This window comes from Trachurus trachurus (assembly GCF_905171665.1).
Source record: "Trachurus trachurus genome assembly, chromosome: 15".
NCBI lineage: Eukaryota > Metazoa > Chordata > Actinopteri > Carangiformes > Carangidae > Trachurus > Trachurus trachurus.
Window position 1 is genome coordinate 23,114,177 of NC_139906.1, and position 19,125 is coordinate 23,133,301.

Genomic DNA, 19,125 nt, shown 5'->3' on the forward strand with positions numbered 1-19,125 from the left:
TTGGCACGGCGCTGCGCCACGTCTGGGACCGCATTCGATCCCAGGAGTCCAAGGAAGCCGTCCTGGGCTGTGTGCTGTGCATTCTCAACATGCACAAGAAGGTGGAGAACTGAGCTCTTCCTCCTCCACTTTCTGTTCAACCCTCCACCCGCCTGCTGAACACAGACTGGACAACTGTTGAGTGAGGAGGGTGTACAAAGGGATGTGACAGACTTTTTTTGAAAGCTCATTTTGGACTTCAGTTTATTTTTGTTTTCTTATCAGGACACTGGTCATGTCTGAAAGCATTGTGAGGAAGGTGCAGCCCTTCACCATTGGGACGAGACTGTCAGTCCCAGCTGTGACAAAATGCCAGGATTTTACTCAGAGTTATCTACAGAGCCCGAGTCTGGATAACTGCACGTTACAGCACAACCTGAACTCGCTCTACCTCAGTCGATCCCAGGTCTGTGCACATGGCCCCTGTCTTGTCTCACCTATTGTCAAGCAGGTAGCCCCGGTGAAACACGTCCAAGAGCACATGGCAGCGGAGGACCACCTGAACCAGAATGTTGCCTCCCCCTCAGCTGTCTCCAGATCCATCAAGAAGATCACAATCTCTGGGAAGGAAAGATCAGAGGGCAGGTTGGCAGTTGGATCGGCACAGCTTTCCATCACAGGGTCCACGTCTGAGAACAACAATAACAACAACAATGTCACAAGCACATCAGATCCACATCTGCCAAGGATTGTTGGAGTGAGCTGTGAGAATAAACCCAGCTCTCAATTTAAGGTACAGTATTCATTTACTAATAAAAACCTACACATTTTAACACAAAGGAAATGGTAAATATCAAAGGATGAGATTTATTTTTAATGCTGCAGCATAATTAAAAAGGAAAAGGCACAGATTAGAATTAAATATGTCATTTCTCCTCACTCAAGACAAAATTTAGGCTTTCAGAAAAATGTTGATGATGTTTGTCACATAAACTATACACACAAAAAATACATTATTTACATTTAAAAATTCAGATAAAAAAATCTACAGGGAAAAAAACCCTCAAACTCGGCAAACAACGAAAAATGCATACAATGTTTTATCATACCATACGCTTTTCCTCAACTTTATTTGTAATTTAATTATTTTTGAGGTATGAATTATAATAAAAAATATATATTTTCAACATAAACATAGTTTGACACCTTTATTTCTAGACAAAGCAAAAAAATACAGTAGCCTATTTTTTTCTTACAAAAAAAACTGTATTTGTTTTAAGAGGAAAATATAAACCGTCGACCGTTGTGGTATTTTCCATGGGCACGTGCATCTTCTATAAAACGTTAATTGCAGTTTACCGTTTGCGTAAATTGTTGCTGCTATAGTTTCCCTCGTCTTTCCCAGATTATGTTCTCATTTTCTTACCTTTGTGTTTTAGGTTTTGCTCAGAAAAGACAGCAGTAACGAGCCTCCGTCCACACAAGGGCAGACCAGAGTTAAAGTGAACGGAGAGAAATCCGTCCAACAGGTAAGACGCTGCTTCACTAACTGCTACATTAAAAGCTACAAATAGCTAGCTTTGAAAAGAAAAGAAAAACAATGAGTGTGTTTAGTTTTATTTCAGCAAAAAGTGTGTTTAATTCAAAAACTCACTCTATGAGCAACATATTTTTTCTGATAGCCTGCTGCTTTGTGTCTGACTGATGTTTTCTTCAGTCTATAGAAACAGTGTTGTTTTGTTGTGAGGCAGTGGGGTCTTAATAGCCAGCTGTGGAGTTGATGAATCTCTTGGAGTTTAAGGAAGTGAAGTCATGTTGTGTGTTCGCCAAACTCAGTTTATTATATTATACATTTGGAGCAAAGTTACACAGAGGTGGAAAACGAGTTGTGGGAGCAACGTGTCTTTGAACGCGTCACAAATAGCCTGTTGTTTCCCCTTGTTTGCCTGCAGTATATTAAAGCAACCGTCTGCAGAAGTGTATGTATGTTGTATGGATACTGTTTAAAGTCAGTGGGCTGTTGGATTTGGCCTGTACCTTGTTGAAGTCATCAGTGTGTGTGTTGTGGATGAAGTGCTGTGTTACAGCAGACCCCGCAGAGGCAGGGCTCACTGGAAAACATGAGGTCAGGGAAGATGTTAACAAAAGAAAAGCCTTGCTGAAGTCAAGTCCTTATGGAGGCTGGTTATAATAACACTCTGACACAGCAATGGCCTCATTTCCCCTTTTAGGACAAGAAAACTACAGTAATCATTCACATCATCTCTTTTTCTGTAACCACAACAATGCCTTGATTTTCCTCTGCTAATATATTATTCATACAAGAGGTAAGAAAATAAATAATAAAACTTATAATCCCACAAGAGAAGGTGGTGGTGCCTTTACCCGTTCAGGGATGGAAGAGTGAACATGATCTACCGAAGTTCTTTAAAGGTGATATGTTTACATGTAAGGCTGACAGTAAAAAACGTCAGACATCCAAGGATCTGTCCGCTCCTGTTTCCTTCATGTGCCCAGATGTTTCCTGATTGGAGAGCAGGAGGAATGCTTGTCCATTAGTGAAGCTGTGCCAGTCGTGTTCATTTCATCTCACATAGCGCTGACAGTAGGTTTTTGTTAAGAGGGACCTTGGGGCCAGTCTGACACATGTTGTTAATGTCTCTGGGTGGAAAAAGGCTATAATTAACATAAATGGACACTTAAGCATCCCCTAATTGTGCTAACTGTATTTACTTCTTATCAGAGGCAAGCGTCATCTGGTGTTCATCTTGATAAGAAAAAAAAAGATTAATGTTGCAGTCAAATTCAAATAGCTGTCATGTTTTCAGCATGTTGTCGTCTTCATTTGGCTCTGACAGATTTCAGTTCCTGATTTGAAGAAGAAAGAGCCACAGAGGAAAGAAAGTCATCCACGCACACCAAATGAAGTCTCTCCAGCTGCTGTCACATCGCAGAGTGACTGCTTCACACAGCGCAACTCGCTCTTCAACAAGGAAGCACTGCAGGTAAAATGTGACGAATACATTAGCATCCAAATTAAACTACACCAACATGTTGTCACATGCTACATCATTTTGAGTCTTTGAATTTAATTTTTTAAGAAAAGCTATTGCTGCACTTTCTCCCCTCGCGTTTCTGTCTTCCCTCATATAATTGGAAAGTCATAAAATCTTTGAAGAGTGTGCTTTTTCCACTTCACTTTTCCAGTATATGCATATTTTGCAGATGGAGATGTTTTAAATCATTTCAAAACGAAGCTTATCAGAATATCTCATTTCCTCCGATGCTGAATGAATAGAGGTTGGACTGGGTTCATCACAAAAGCAACAAGTTATGCCTCTGAGATGAAGTCAGAATGAAAGCTGCCTGTCGCATGACCGTCCGAGGAGAACAAAATATGTACTGGTTCTTATTTTGTCCCGAGAACTGTATGAGCTGTGTTCAGCTGAGGGAAGAGAGGGAGGGGAAACCGCCACAAGTGAAGCAATTATTTAGGGATGAGATCATTGTTTGGCTCCATCTCTTCACGCCTATGGCCCAGGGAGACTCAGCCAAGCAGCACAACTGGTTGTGTTATCTCATCACTGCTTTCACCCCGGCATACAAGGACATTTTTCAGCGAGTTCGGCAGAGGGACATTTTGTCCAGCAGTTGGCTTTGGGATCAGATCTCTGTTGAAAAACTATCCAAGTGATAGGCTGTGAACTTCCATTAATAAGAAATCACTATTGGTCATATCAGCTGAAAGAAACTGATGTATGTATGTGTTGAAAACAGCTCCGTAGCACGTCGTTAATGTTAACAAGCTTAGCAGCCCCTTTGCTCTTACTTGGAGCTTGTGTGTTTCTGTTGGTTTTAGAGGGAACAGCCTTTAGTATTTTAACTTTATTTGAGATTGTACTTTAAATAGCTCTGACGTTTTGGTGCCTGGGGATCTGTGTGCTTTACAGGGATTTGGTTGGGCAAGTCAGATTTTATTTATAAAGCCCAAAATCACAAATCTGCCTCGAGGGACTCAACAATCTGTGGAGCATTACAACAGCAGGCAAAAAACTGCTATTACTAATGAAAATGTGTTATTACAGTGTCAAATCACTGTGGAAGTGGAAGTGAGGTTTTCACGGAGAGCGCGGATTCTTTCAGGGCCATCTGTCTGTGAGCCTGCTCTGCAAAACATCTCCCCTTTCACCATCTCACACCCCTGATAGAGAAAGTAGAGAAAACTTCCTCACAGTTTTGTCGAGGTCAAATTGCTTCACTTGAGAGGTTAAAAATGTGACTTGCTGGTAAACATTTTAGAAAGAGTAATGATGTGCACTCTTTGGCCTTGTTTTTCAGCGAAAACACTCAAATGTGACGTCTTCGAAGCTTGTAGACAATGAAAAACAGTCAGTGGTTTGATCTTACATTCACCAAACATGGAGCACATCTTTTAAAGTTTGTTCTGTATTGACTGTGGTGGTGTATTCCTGTGTGGCATATTATTTGACACAAAACATCTGACGCTGTGTTACAGCCTCAACTGCATGCTTTAGCTGTCTACTGCTCATGGCTAGACTAAGGCCCAACTGTACATTTCGATAAACAGACCATTGTTGTGGTGGAGAGTGGACAGGAAGAAACAAGGGAATCATAGACTTCCTGTATGAGGTCATTATAATGCCATGGGAGCCAGTGTGAGGAGATAGGGGCAGGCCTGTTTTGTCAAGCTCTTTTCCTTCTGTTCAATCCAGAAATACCTCTGCTGCCCCGGGGGCCTTGTAAAGTTAATGACCTGCCTCTCTGAGGAGAATTGACATCACATTTTAATCTAGAACAAAGACTTGTTTAGTGTGCGGTCTTGAAAGGGGCTTGTGTTGAGTCTATTATTCAATATAAAGCACGCTGGATTTTCTTGGAAAATAGTCCTTTGATGTAACATTGTACCATTTTTTTTTTTGCTTAATTATGATTTAATATTGCACAGAATACATAAAAAATGTCCAAAATAACATTATGCTGATTTTATCAACTGTATTATTAATTTAGGGTTAATCTAAGAAGAAATGGCAGAAACAGATGATTTATTAATCCATTCGACTATTGTGACTCACATGGATGGTGGACTTCCCACACTAAATTCTTTGTAGAAAACAAATAATGTATTTTATAACACTGTCTGACTTTGGCCACTTGGTTTTCACTTCTCACTCCATACAAATTTTGCCAGAGAACTTTGCTCTGCAAGACTAACCCTTATGCAATAGAGTCCAGCACTTGCCAAGAGAAACTTCTGTTCTGCATAATATGACATCGGAGAACAAAGGGCTGCTCTTGATGTGTCTGAGGCTCCATGTTACTCTCAGTCAGGGAAGAAAAGTGACCTGTTTGCTCTCCTGAGCAGTCAGAACGAGAGCGTGTTCACCACTATGGCAACCGCTGTTGTCGATGAGTCTTGGGGGGTAAAAAGCTCTAGATATAAATCTCTATGAAACACATTGCAAAATAAATCTGATAGTAATTTTGTCAGATTGCAGTGTGTCATATTGATCCACACACCACTCATCTGTTGAGCACATTTTTTCACATGTGCGTCATGGTATCATTTCTCTATTGTGCAGAATAGAATATACAGAACTCACCGAGGGCCAAATTGCACATCCAAAATCAAAAAGCACTGTGGACATGACACTTCCTTATAAAGAGTCAGTGCTCATTAACAAGATCTCCGTCGTGTTTTGTTACATCTGGTCTCTAAAGCTGATTTATTCTCAGTCCACTTTAATATGAAGCAGAATCATGAGGATGAATCAAACCTATAAACAGATAAGTGGCTGACTATGCTGTGTATAGTGTAAAGTTAAGTGCAGTGTCTTACCATTTTTTGCCTGTGTCTGTTTGTGATGTAGGCGGAGGCTTGGATCAAAGGCAAACTGCAGGATCTGAAGGATGGCTGTAATATTCAGCGCTGCCCTCTGCAGGACTGGGAGGAAGCCTCGCACACGCTTCACAGAGACCTCAGAGACTTTGAGAACACATTAATTCAACTCAACCAGGTAACAAAATGACTCAACACGAAGCAGGATTTGAACTGAAATATTACCATCTAACAAGAGCAGGCACAGTAGAGCAACCCACATCCAAAAGGAAATAATTATTTTAACTTTTTTTGAAATAATTATTTCCTCTATTTTTAGGTATAATGGGAATCTGAATGGAAACATTAATCAATGTCTTTGGTGCTAAAATAGTCCGTCAAATCACATAACACATAACATAACAGTCTCCTAGGCATTTCCAGTGGACCAGAGAGAAAAGCAGACCCTCAGTGTTCCAGACGGCTCTGTCAAGCCAGTTTATTCTTTCTCCCTCAGAGGACAATGTTTGGAAATGGTACATTGCTGATAATTAACCTCCTCTGACACTCAGACAGCCCAGGAAGGGTAGTAGCAGAGCCAGGATATTTTTCAGTGGTATATCCAAGACATGAATGGCAGCTTTCCAACAGTTGTGAAATCAAGACTCTGACAAAACTGGGGGTGTCAATTGTACTCTAATACGCACTGTTATACTGCTCAATCTGTGCTGAACATGAACAATGACTGTATGTTTCTTTATTTTCCAAAGACAGGTGAGCAGTTGATCTGCAAGTTGAACCCTACTTCTGATCTGGTGAAGAAGCAGCTCAGCCAGCTCAGGGATCAGTGGCACACACTAAAGCAGACGGCTGCCAATCAGATGAAGGCCCTTGGTGGAGCCAAGAACCTGCAGGAGTTCAACAAAAAAGTGGACAAGCTGGAGGCATGGATTAAAGAGAAGGTAAACAAAAGTATCCTCTCACTTTTGGCTGCTTTGTCATCTCTGTGAAAAACTGTAATAAATGATATTGCCTGTTTTTTCATCCTCAGTTTGTGTGGTATTGTATTTTAGATTTTCTATTGGTTTATCTATGTTCTCATTTTCAAGTTTAACACTAATGTGAAACAGGATGAAATGTGAAGTACTTTGCATTATTTTTATGCACCCTCATTTAAATTTCTCACATAGTTCAGCCCTGAGTCTGAGAGGACAAACAGCTCTAATCAACAGTTGCCAAGATAATTGGCATGAAAAACAGCACTTGCTAATACAGGAAATTAACTCAGTGTCCTGAAGACATCTCTTGTTTGTGTATAATCACCAGTGTAAAACATCTGCCTGTCATTATCAAAAAGCAATCACCGAGTGCGTTTTAGGCCTTTGTTTATCTCTCTGTTCACGTCCATGTCTGGCACAAGGGAACTGATGATTGATAATGGACCTGTAGGAACGTAATGGGGGATGTTACTTATGAAGTCTATAAAGCATCCATCCCTGGAGGAGACAGCATTCTTCATTTAGATCCTCTCACTCTTTCCTCTGTGCATTAGTATCAGGTTCAAAGTTTCTCTGGTAATGCTGACGGCTATTTCTGTTTAGCATCCTCCTTGGTAGCAGGGCTAATGTGGTGTAATCCTGGTGCCTCCGAAAAGAAATAATGGTTGGTTTCCTGATAAATGGGGGATATAAACACTGACTTTTATGTGTACCAGCAGGAAGAGGAGCAGTCTCTGGTGAATGTCCTGGGGGAAAATGTTGACAAAATGCAGCTTACCAGGAGGATTTTAGATCTGAAACAGGTGAGCATTGTAAAAGAACTATTAATAATTGGCAGAATAACATTATACATGCTAAACAACTATCCTGAGGTAAAATTATACACATTCCCATGTGTTAGTGGTTTATATTACAATTTTGTAGGGGTTTCCAAGTCATTTATCTATGGCCGAGTGTAATTTGTCTCCCAGGGTGTATGGTAAAGACATCTGAGGTCATAGTTGGATCGTGTTCCTCTGTTTCCCTGCAGGATGAGCAGCTATACAGAAACCTTCACGAGGAGATCAACCACTTGGCCCTAAAACTGGAGAAACAAGGGAAGACAGATGGCAAAAACATCTCCACCAGGAGGAAACACATCAATAAAATGTACACTTTGTCTCTTAAGTCAAACTGGTATGTTGCATGAAACATCTTCAATCTAAAGATGAACTGAAGACTGAACGTACTTGCATTGCCATCTGCTGTCTGTGTAGGTGGCTGAGGGTCCAGTCTCATCTGAAAAACTACCATGAAAATCTTCAGCTGGCACTGGAGGTGTCCTCGTTCTACCAGCAGGCTGATAATATAGTGTTTGCTATTAACAACATGGTAAAATTCCCTGTCAACTTAATTGTTACTTTTCCTGTAAGACCCAAGGTTCACATTTGTCTCACTTGTGCTTTTACTTATCTTTTCTCTTTACTTATCAGAAGAAAAGCAGATCTGCATCCAAAGAGCTGGACAGCTTTGGAGACAGAGAAATCCGTGACATTGCCAGTCAAATCATGGTAGGAAACAGTTTCTCATTCAAAGTGGCACCTCTTGTTCAGATCTTGCAAGTGTATTGTCGAAGCATTCTCTGAGTAACCTACAGGCCTGTGTGTGGTAGATGCTCGATATTATGGTGTCCCAGCTGTCCAATCTCCATCCTGCCCTGGCTGCCGGAGTCACACAGAAGCAGAGTGAAGTGAAGGACTGCTGGGCGCTTCTTCAGAGGGTTTTCAGGTAAGACAACAGGCCAAGCATAGACCAACCACAGAAACTTTGGTGGCCCTGTGAATAAATGCACCATTTCACCCAGTAACTGGTCGTCCACAGGTTTCCACTTAGCTGGAACTGTATTTTGCTGTAATTACTCATCTGGTACCCAACATTAAAAGTCTACACTGGCAAAACCTAGAAGAAGTTTTCCAAATGAAAATGAGCCCTCTGTCTCTCTCTTGATTAGGCATGTTTAATTTGGGTTTGAATCACTGAAAAATTATAAGCAAAGTTGAGGACCGGCCCATCTGGGTGTCTGGAGACCGGCTGCCACTTGTAGCATCACTCACCACACACTCTTTGGTTTATAATATTGGGTTTTCTGCACTGGAATTTGACTAAATGTTTGCTTACTGTACTAGCTGAATAATGTCTTGGAGCACTGAGTTAAGTTGGCAACGTGATTTCTTCTCTTCTCGCTATTAAACTCCTGCCATCACCTTGAATAGTCTGCTTAAGCTGAAACATGTTTACAAGAATATTTTGGATTTTTTACAGCATTTGTAAAACAGATTTATTGTTACTTTAATAGCCTACAGTGAGAATTCAGACTTGTTCATCATTATACTACCAGAAACACTATCTACCAAATGAGCCACATTTGAAATATGCGGTAAACTGAGAACCAAAAGCAGAAGAAATTACATATTCATCGCGCTCTGGAATCCGTACTTAATTACTGACACTGGTTGCAGCCCTACAGCATGCACAGTAAAACATGTGGTATGCTTTGAAATTGCGTCCAAATATAAAGGCCTATCTTCTGGGAAGCATCAGTACATTTCAAGACAAACTGTTCTGGACTTTTGATGTTTCTTTCATAAAAATGGGAACTTGGAGGTGATGGTAAAAACTTCAAGGGATCAATGAATTCTGGTTTAAGAAGTGCATTTAAATAATTAGGACCCATTTTCTGGGGACTTTGAATAAAAATGACAAATGTCAGTCTGGCTAGTTGTTTTCATGTTATCTTATGTTCTGCCTTAAAGCATTGGACTTGCCAAAATTTTCCACAGTACTGACATCCATCTCCAACATCTCCTGTTTTCCAAATATTTCTCAGGCTTAGAGCTTCACATGTCAGTGAGCTATCTTTAGATCCAAACATTACATCATCTCATCTGTCTTATCAGCTGTGTTTCGTGGCTATTTAAACCAAATAACACAAACACTGGTAGAAAAACTTCAGAGCCATAATTGGAGTTCACCATGGGTCTCTGAAGCCCTGCTGTCGGCACCACATGTAACTTGCAGCTCTTCTCGTCCTGCAGGAGTGACAGGAACGCACTCTCTCCCATTGGCTCCACTTTCACCAGGGAAGATGCTGACCCCCTGACACTGGCGAAAGGCCCCCAGTCCAACTTGGGAATGGAGCCTCAAAGGATCATGGGAAAGGAGGTGAAGGAGGAGCAGAATCGTTTGAAAGGCTGTGTGGTAAGTAGCTACGGTATTGCATTCTATTACTGGAGAAACCACACTGTGGCTCTTGACTGGGGGAGAACAACGCCATCAGTGCTGGCAAGCGGTGAGCTCAGCCTCTTCCAGTGTTACGACATCTGCGGCTGCAGAAAATGACGCACTGTGTCCTTTGGTTTGGAAAATGCCTGATTTACAATTTAAGCAGGTTTTTACAAAATAACAGGATTTCTGCAGTCAGTCAAATGTGCTGTAGAACAGTGGTTTCTATTCTTAGGACCCAATATTTTGCTGGTTTTTCATCCTACCAACTAGTTAGTTGCACTTAATGACATCATCTGAGGTCCCATTTGAGGAAACACTTGATAAGAGAGTTGGGACTGACAGTTTGGCTCTAAAACTAAGAGGCCGGTATTATATAGAAAACTGTGATATGTATCTTTGCTCTGTTTTCCCGCCAGACTTAATGATCTCTTCACAAGAACCTTAGTCTGCAAATGTTATGAATATTGCCCTGTAGGAGTCACAGGAAGAACTTTTTGAAGTGTTATTTACCCTGGCACAAAGATTACATAAGTTTCCATGAGAAATATCAAACCATGACTGTACAACATGGTTGAACGGTGGGCCAGAGCAAATATGTTTTTCAACATTTCACTTTATGGTAGAATAATATCTTGGGTTTAAACGACTCTAACAAAAATACACAGTCACTGGATTAATACTGTACTAATAGATGGTCTGTACTGTAGGTCAGTCTAGGGTGAATGGTCTATCTGCAGAGCATGTGGGTTTCTCAGATAGGACATTCCTCGTCTTGGAGGCCTACCAACATTTTATTGAACACATGGGTGCTCTTACAGTAATCCCACTGCCCATAAACCTAAGAGGAAATACTATTTGTGTCTTTTAGAAGAGGAGGTATTCAGAAATTTAAGTGTGCGGTGTGTTAAAAACCAGTGATTATATGTATATTTAGTCTTTTAAGTTAGCACATTAAATCTCTTCACAATCTACAGTATAAGTGAATGCACAGTGGCTATTTGGGTCCAGCCCAGAGGCATCCCATAATGCAGTGCTCCTCCCCTTTGTTGACCCTGGGTTCTTGTGAAATCCCTGCTGAGCCTCTCTGGCCTCATTTTGCCCAGTGAGAAAGTGCCCAGATGCTTGAGGAGAGAAAACTTCACTCTTTCCATTCTCCTAGTTTTTCTGGTTGACTTTATTTCCTTGTTTTGAGGCCGTTACTGGCCCCGTGGCCTTGCCACCTGTGACGGGAGCCCATCAGGCCAGCAAGCCTGGCTCAGATATTTCCCCCAATGGGCACTGAGCTTGTTTCCATGGCCATCCTGAGGTCTCTTAGTGCAGCTAGCGGTCTCTATTACACTAGGAGCTGGAGTTACCTGACTACGCTGTCTGTGAGAGCTTCAGTCGTTACTCTTTATAGACTCCAAACAAAACCTGGGATCCCAAAATCCAAACTTAGCGCCAGGCATAACCACTAGTTGAACAGTAAAAGTAATTTGTCGCATATTTTTTAGCAGCATTCTGACTTCAGCTTCTGGGTGTGCTGAACTGATTACAGTGTTTTTAAAGATCCAGCTGCACAGGTCTGTGGGCTGGTAGTGACTCTGAAACATTTGCATACATGCTGGTAGACAGCACTCAGTCTATCTGCAGACACATGTTTGCACATAAACACTTTCTTTGTCGTGGTCTCTACCTCTGGTGAAATTTAGCTCTGCCAATTAAAGGTATAAGGTTTTAGTGTCTGCATGTGTATGGATACAGGTATTATTATCTAAATGTCCATGTGTGTGTTGAGGTGGTATAGGTTCTTGTTTCTGGAGGTAAACATGGCTATCGTCTGTTTCTCAGGCTAATTGTAGCCAGATGCTGGTGCTGCAGACCAGATGGGATTGGTGCTAAGTGATAGTTCTTGGCTGACATCACTTCATAGCACATTGCAATAAGACACAGAGGGGAAGAGGAGCTCAGTAGAAAACAGATAAGAATCAACAGTACCGAGACAGGGAGAAGAATGCTGAAAAGGGAGATGATTGGATGAGGCCAAAAACACAGAATAACATGGAATACGACATAGAAAATCAATAGTTTGCTATTTTCTTTTTGCTGCAGCTGACATAATTCTCTTTCTTATGGCTGAGGGGGATGTCAAGTACACCACAGGACTTGTTTACAGTGGAAGCCACTGTGAAGGATGAAGGACAGAAGCAAATATCTGAGAAGGAGACGTCAGCGATGGTTATCAGCCCTGTCAAATGAATCACACTAGAATGTTAGTTTTGCAGCTTGAACACATAAATGGGCCGATAATGTGGCTCTCTGAAAGTCAGACTTGCCTATAAAATGGCTGGCATGTTAGTAAATGATGTTAGACCCCTTTACTTTACTGCATCTCTCACATAATTTTCAAGGCGACACTTTTCTGTCTGACTCATGTCTTCTATAAGCCCAGTCAGAAAATAACATGATTAAATTAAATCTCCTCCATAAAACATTATTATTAATGGATATTTTCTGCTTTTTGGCTGTTGTGTAAATTCAGCATTTTTGATTTTTTTTTTTTTTTTTTTTGAAATACTGACAGATGCATATTTGCTTTATTGGTTGTTACAGAGACCATATTTGTGCCAGCACTTTCTTTTACTGGCGTATGTAAAAGACATTATCTTATATAGAACAATTGACACAGCATGGGTGACATTATTCATACAGTACAGTTAGGCAGAGAAATGTCAGTAGTACAGTATATAAAAATCTTTTACGAAACTCACAGTTTATTTTTCTTGGTCAGAATTATACCAATTCGATTTGATATGTAAAGTGAATCCAGAGAATTACAAACAAGTGCATTGAGTAGCTAAAAAGAAAACATTTTAATTTAGTGATGTCTCATACCATCAAAAATATTTTTGCACCTCTGTTGGAACCTGTTGCAATACAGTGTGTTTTGTAGTGAACTGCAATGGGTAAAAGGACCGACTATCAGGATATCCCACTCTGCAATAGTCCAGATAGGCCTACATGTAGCTCTCATTGAAAATCCTGCTGCAGAGTCCTTTGGCCAACCTTTAAATTACTCAGATGGTTGTAAAAGTGGCTTAGTGGCTGTTGACGTCTTTAATATATTTCTGCACATAGACAAAGTCTGTAGCTCTGGCACTGACCTTTCTGAAAACTGTACTGCATAGTTCTAAACAGAGGCCGAGTGGACAGCCGTGGAAATCAGAGAAAGAAAAAACACTGGTGCTATTTAATGAGAATTGGGCATAGGGGATTTAAAGAAAGGCTTATATTTCCAACGGCAACGGTTCTTTGGTGCTTTTCAGTCATCAAAATGGTATAGCACATGTTGGCAACCTTGTTAGGCGTAATGTGTTCATTCATAAAGCAATTATCATTTATTTAAACATTTGCTGCCATCTGTGATGTTTTATTACAAACTTTGATGCTGTCAAACGGAAAAAAGCCGCTTGTATCTGTAGCCTAGTCTGTGTTATTTCACTGAAAATAGCCAACCTTTGTATGAAAGTTTGCTTTGGGTAATTAACAGGAGAGACTTCACTCTACTGTGGGCAGCTGTCCATGTTGTCCAACCTCCAGCCACATTCTAACATTCACATTAGCAGTGAGTTATAGCAATGCCTCATTGTCTAGTGGCTAGTCACAGCATGAAATCCTCCTTCTGGGATGTTTATGCATCTAGTCAACATTTATTGGGTGGACGGCTGACAGAGAAAGCAAAACATTACTCACATGTCATGTTGCTGATCTTTGAGATTTTCCTACAGAGAGTTTTTCTCTTTCATCCACAGAGTATTGTTGAATGTGGGAGTGGTAGGAGAACACCGAGCAGCCAGAGCCAGGAACAGCAATCAGTGAACCACACCTCTTCGCCCAGGGGAGACAGCCCTGCCTGTGCAAATGATGTCATGGTCAGACATCAATTGAAGGGGGAAAGGTGACATTTCAGCCTGGCTTCTCCCTCTCTCTCTCTCCCTCTCTCTCCCTCTCTCTCTGTGACTTACATAATGAGAGGTCTTTATGTAAGTCATAATTGGAGTCACATGTCTGTGTTTTCTTTGCAGCAGGAAGCCCAGAGCAGAACCCAAAGTTGCCACTGCCCCACAAGGCCACCCACAGCTTCACATCCAGCTTCAGAAGTTCACTGTGTCTGCTGACAAGGTGACCCCACCCCTGCCGGACACACCTGCCTTCCCTTTTTACACCTGAAATCACCCTTTCAAACTCCTTGCACACGCTACAGACTGGAGCATACAGAGCTGTCACAAAAATTGTTCATCTTGTGCTGTGAACTCAACGATGAATTGATTACTGTGAATGGTCAAGTCTGTATAGTATGGTAGCACTCATCAGTTACCAAAACCCTTTTCTATAAGCAGCTGCAGACGTTATGTCACATTTTTTAAATAAGACTGAGTTGTGTTCAAGCGAGACCTGTGTGCTACTACTTTTCTTCTCTTGATTTCCTTTAACAAATGCTGAGTGTGCTTAAAGGTCAGACGGGGCGCAGCATCACCTGTACCGTGGTTGCTGTGGCTCTTGGCAGCTAAAGGCCATCTTTGTTGCAATCAGATACTCCTCATTTAAATTGTTCCTCTCTCTAACTCTTTCCCTGTTTGTCTCTCCTCTCCACATCAGACTCTGTCCTGGCTGAAAGACAACGTGTCCATGGCCACACAGGTGTGTTCAATAGCCAGCTTCGAGGGGCTGGAGGCAGCCAGGAGGTATCAGCACACTCTGGAACAAGAAATCCTCACTAACAGAGCCAGGATAGAGGTGGTTAAAAGGGTAAGCGGAGGCACACTGTCACATTCAGTTTCTCTTAAAACATAAGCACTGGATGAATGTGTTGAATAAAAACATTCCCCATATTTTTGCAAACCGGGAGCCTTGACAGGTCTGGTTTGTGTACTAATCAAATAATGAGCTGACATTTCATCTGAGACAGCTTTAGGTACCCAAAGCCTCAGATTAGGTCTATATTTCACAACTTAATTCCCAGTCCTAAGTCATCACATGCTCTCATCGGTTTAACGCTCCTTCCTCAGGAGGGCCGCGGGCTGGTCCGTGCACAGCACCCAGGCAGTGCCAAGATCGAGGAGTTCCTTGGCCAGCTGGAAGTCCTGTGGGAAGAGCTGCGGAGGAGGCACCAGAGGAACGCTGTGTTTCTGCAGGCCTCAGAGGAGCTTGGTTTTAGAGTAAGATTCATAAAATATTTCACAACAAGCAGTTGAATTCTTGAGTCACACTGAGGCAATTACTCACCTCTGAAGTTATAGGGGTACTTTATGGTTATATGACGGATGATTCTGGATCAGTTCTCCCATTGTGAGACATTTTATGCTGGCCCAGAGCCTGGGCTGTATGCACTCACGGTTAGACTCTCATTTACTTTCATCTTTACTACCTTAATTGGTTGAGTCTGTAAGGTAGATCCCTGACAATTTATGAAGGCTACGTTAGAGGATATAAATTGTACTTCCACATAATTCAATTAGGAGATGGAAAGAAGCTGCAAATCCACCCAGATTGATGGTTTAGTTGGAAAGTGTGAATCTTTTAGTACTATAAATGTAGGTCAGATTACAGTCTGTTTCCATTATATATGCTGTACCTGTTATTATCTCCTTTGTACAGTGCATTACGTCTGTTTGTTTTCACGGAGCACTAAATCACTTACAAACCGCAGCAGCAAAACCTCTGCATTATTATCCTGTCTGTTTCTCTACTGTACAGGTTGTTAAAGTGCTGCAGGCTCTGGGCAGCCTGGAGGCCTGGCTGGAGTCTGTGGAGCTTTCCATAAAAGAATCCGCACTAGCCGGTGACCCTGAAACAATGAGCATGGCTGAGAGGGAGAGCTGCCTTCTGGAGAAAGAAGTGGCAGCACGCAGCCTGGAGCTCAGCGCTCTGAGGCAAGAAGTGGATCGCCTCCACGGCCACAGTCACCCACACACACAATGCCTGCCAGCACGCATGGAGGAGGTGGAAAGAAAGTGAGTTTTTCATAAGAGGAGAGGGAAAAGGTCAGGGGTAGCCCCTTGATGTCTCCCATCATGGAAGATGTTATGGATGAGTCTTCAGACTCTGGTAGTTTTTGCTCGTCACTGTGGTCAGGAAATAAAGTAAGAATGTTGTCAGTGTTTCCAAGAGGTCACAGGTTTATGCTCGCCATGTGTACAATTCAACATGGAAGAGTTTATTCATAAAATCCCCTGTTCTTATTTAAGACAAACAATTTCACCCCATAAACCACAGAAATATACTGTATATCCATAGATCTCAGCATCTGCTTTTTTTCTCAGACCTGGCAAAAAATATTCTCCATGCGCTCATTCACTGCACGACTCTCAAGTTTATTCATTTGTGATTCATGCAGCACTTAGTGAGGTCTACCCCACAGTCCTGACATGCACTTCACCCACGGCTTGTCAGTGTGTGTCAGAGTCACCCATTCCATGTTTGCAGGATGACGGCTCTCTTTGGTTGGCCCACGAAAGACAGGTTGTTGCCACGAGCTCTCAGTAAAACCTTAAGATGTTGGCCTTTTTAACAGGACATACCTATGTCCATAAACACAAATTCAGACTCTGTAAAGAACACAAAACTGACCAAAGAAAATAAAGAAATGGAAAGGGCTCAGTTTAAATGTTTCCAGGGTGGGGGTGTTGTATGGAGCAGGGATGGACACTTGTGCAGTCTGAGAGACCATTGATGCAGGTACAGGCTCTTACTAAGCAGCTGTAAAACAGTTGGGATGATGTCATTATTTAACGCTACGTACAAGCAACTTAAGGCTCATTAATTCTGGAAAAAATACACTTTCAAATTGCTCCCTTTACCATCACAAGTATAAACTCTACATGGTCAGAGTACCTTCATGCCCTGAAGTACAGGATATGTTTATGTGACACATGATATATGATTACATAAACAGTGGTCTAGTACGGTGACTTGCGGTCTCTGTAATGTGGTTGTGTTGAAGGATGAGGGGTTGTATATGCGGATGTGGATTACAGTTAAGGTGTAGCTGGTCATTAAAACATTCCTGCTGGCGTGTGTTTCCTAGGTATCACCGTGTCCAGAGTGCCCTGACCCAGCAGAGCTCAGAGCTGCAGGACACGCGAATGCTGACCGAGTTCCTGGAGCGCGTGGAGCTGGAGGAGAGCCAGGACGGTTGCCAGTATAGTCTGGGCCAGGTGAGAAACATCTCGCCAGAGGTGATGCCCAAAGTTTCACCTTGGACAAAGTAAACAAAAATATCTAATTCAACACTAGATGTTTCTAAAAAAAAAATACAGATAGCTTTGGTGCAGAGGTGTTGAGACTGGGCTCTTCTAGAAACAATATCTTCTTTCAATGTTTTAATTACTTTCTACTGAAGATTCAGTCCCTAAGAAAATATTTTCACAAATTGCACATGGAAACTGTTTCTGTGTATAGATTTTGCAGCCGAATTTAAATTTAAATAAATTATATTCCATTCACTTCCATTACATTTTATCATTGGGCCTAACAGACCCTTGTTTAGTCGTCCACTACTTGTCCAGTCAGTCAACTAGATTTATTAATGGAAATTCTCTGTCTGTGTACCTAACAGCCTCTCCACAGTGAGATTTCCTCATCTCCTCCGTTGTTGGAACTCCAAAGCAGTAGCGGTGGCGAGCCCCTGATAGAAAGCATGGGGGACCCTGTAGAGGAACTACGCGAGGCTGTAGAGATGCTGAATGACACTGTTAGGGAACGAGGCCGATCGCAGAGCCACGACCAGGCCATCCAGGAGCTGCTGAGTAAGGTGAGGAGATAAGAGACAATGTGTGCATAGGGGGGGGGGCTCTGCTTTTAGTTCACTAGAACTGATGCTGGCCACAATGTTTGTTAAGTTATAATGACTGTAGATGATGCTGAATAGTCTCAATGGTTTTCAAATTGCTCCACTTGTGTTACAAACAGTTGCACAAACCAATACAGCCACATCTGGTTTCCTTTTGTCTGTGGCTATGTACTTTAATAGGCCCCAAACGAGCCACCACTCCCCTTCGCGAGTGTTTTTGCGTTAATTCAATTTATTCTTGGTAAAAAAAAAAAAGAGTAATACACATGTCAAAATAGAACATACACATACGCCTGGAGGGGATGTCCTGACAGCTACACTAATTTGCAATGTGGCTCTCATTGGAAAACAAATATTACACAGAAAAGTATAATGACTTAATGGCATCCTACGGCTTCTCATGATGACTTTGTGCCTCACCAGCATGCCAGCCTGGCAGTGCGAGTGGAGGAGTGCTTATGCTGCAGCAAGGAGCTCACCCTGGACATCCTGGAGAATGAGACAGACATGGCCGTCCAGTGTGAGCCAGACCGCTGTGGCCTAGAAGCTCTGCAGGAGAAGCAGGACCACCTGGAGGTGAGAGGAGGATGCCGCCACATGTTGTAATTATGGTGTAAACATTTTAAATGATTCACTGGTGCTAATATGATCCAGTATTCCATTCGGCTGGCTCTTGATTGTGGACTTTTAAGCCCTGTGTAATGAAAAAGGGGAAGCCCCCCTCTCGTTCTCGCACTCGCCTCCAACACATTGTTCCACAGTGTGTTTCCTGTTGTGCCAGATTTTCTCACATCTAAAAAAGGGCCAGCCCACCCCGCTTTGTGCTGTGTTTAATTTATTATATAAACCGTGCTATGCAATCACACACATACACACATAGAGCGTGCAAAAGTTTATTATTCACACAGGATATTTATTTATGCTTGTGTGAGTCACTGTTCTGTTAACTCTCAAAGTGTGTGTGTTTGTGAGTAAATGTGGTGGGGTGTGTATGTGCCTCCGTGGGTCATGGGGTTGGAGATGTGAGGTTGGAGATGGTAAAGTTCTGTGTGAGTCATTTTTGGGCAGTGTTATGTTTATCACACATACACACACACACACACACACACACACACACACACACACACACACACACACACACAGACAGCTGTCTGGTCTTGATACCATTGAAGAGCAGAAATGACCTAATCTCCTAAACTGAAATAACTGTGCCGTCA

The 19,125-nt window shown here is 42.0% G+C and overlaps 1 protein-coding gene across 3 annotated transcripts in view; it reads left to right on the forward strand.

Moving 5' to 3' along the window:
• The window catches only part of mymx (myomixer), a 28,616-nt gene continuing 9,491 nt past the window's right edge, over nt 1-19,125 (forward strand). Inside the window, exons 1-19 of one of the 3 annotated variants that reach the window (XM_083988362.1) lie at nt 1-772; nt 1,419-1,508; nt 2,838-2,984; nt 5,868-6,014; nt 6,586-6,777; nt 7,530-7,616; nt 7,844-7,962; nt 8,070-8,184; nt 8,286-8,363; nt 8,465-8,580; nt 9,888-10,050; nt 13,869-14,014; nt 14,142-14,238; nt 14,716-14,865; nt 15,126-15,275; nt 15,814-16,070; nt 17,144-17,273; nt 17,675-17,869; nt 18,332-18,484. In XM_083988362.1, coding sequence (XP_083844488.1) covers nt 275-772; nt 1,419-1,508; nt 2,838-2,984; nt 5,868-6,014; nt 6,586-6,777; nt 7,530-7,616; nt 7,844-7,962; nt 8,070-8,184; nt 8,286-8,363; nt 8,465-8,580; nt 9,888-10,050; nt 13,869-14,014; nt 14,142-14,238; nt 14,716-14,865; nt 15,126-15,275; nt 15,814-16,070; nt 17,144-17,273; nt 17,675-17,869; nt 18,332-18,484 — 3,030 coding nt within the window. In that variant the 5' untranslated portion in view covers nt 1-274. The remainder of the gene's footprint in view (nt 773-1,418; nt 1,509-2,837; nt 2,985-5,867; nt 6,015-6,585; nt 6,778-7,529; nt 7,617-7,843; nt 7,963-8,069; nt 8,185-8,285; nt 8,364-8,464; nt 8,581-9,887; nt 10,051-13,868; nt 14,015-14,141; nt 14,239-14,715; nt 14,866-15,125; nt 15,276-15,813; nt 16,071-17,143; nt 17,274-17,674; nt 17,870-18,331; nt 18,485-19,125) is intronic. The other 2 variants (XM_083988364.1, XM_083988363.1) reach the window with 2 other exon arrangements.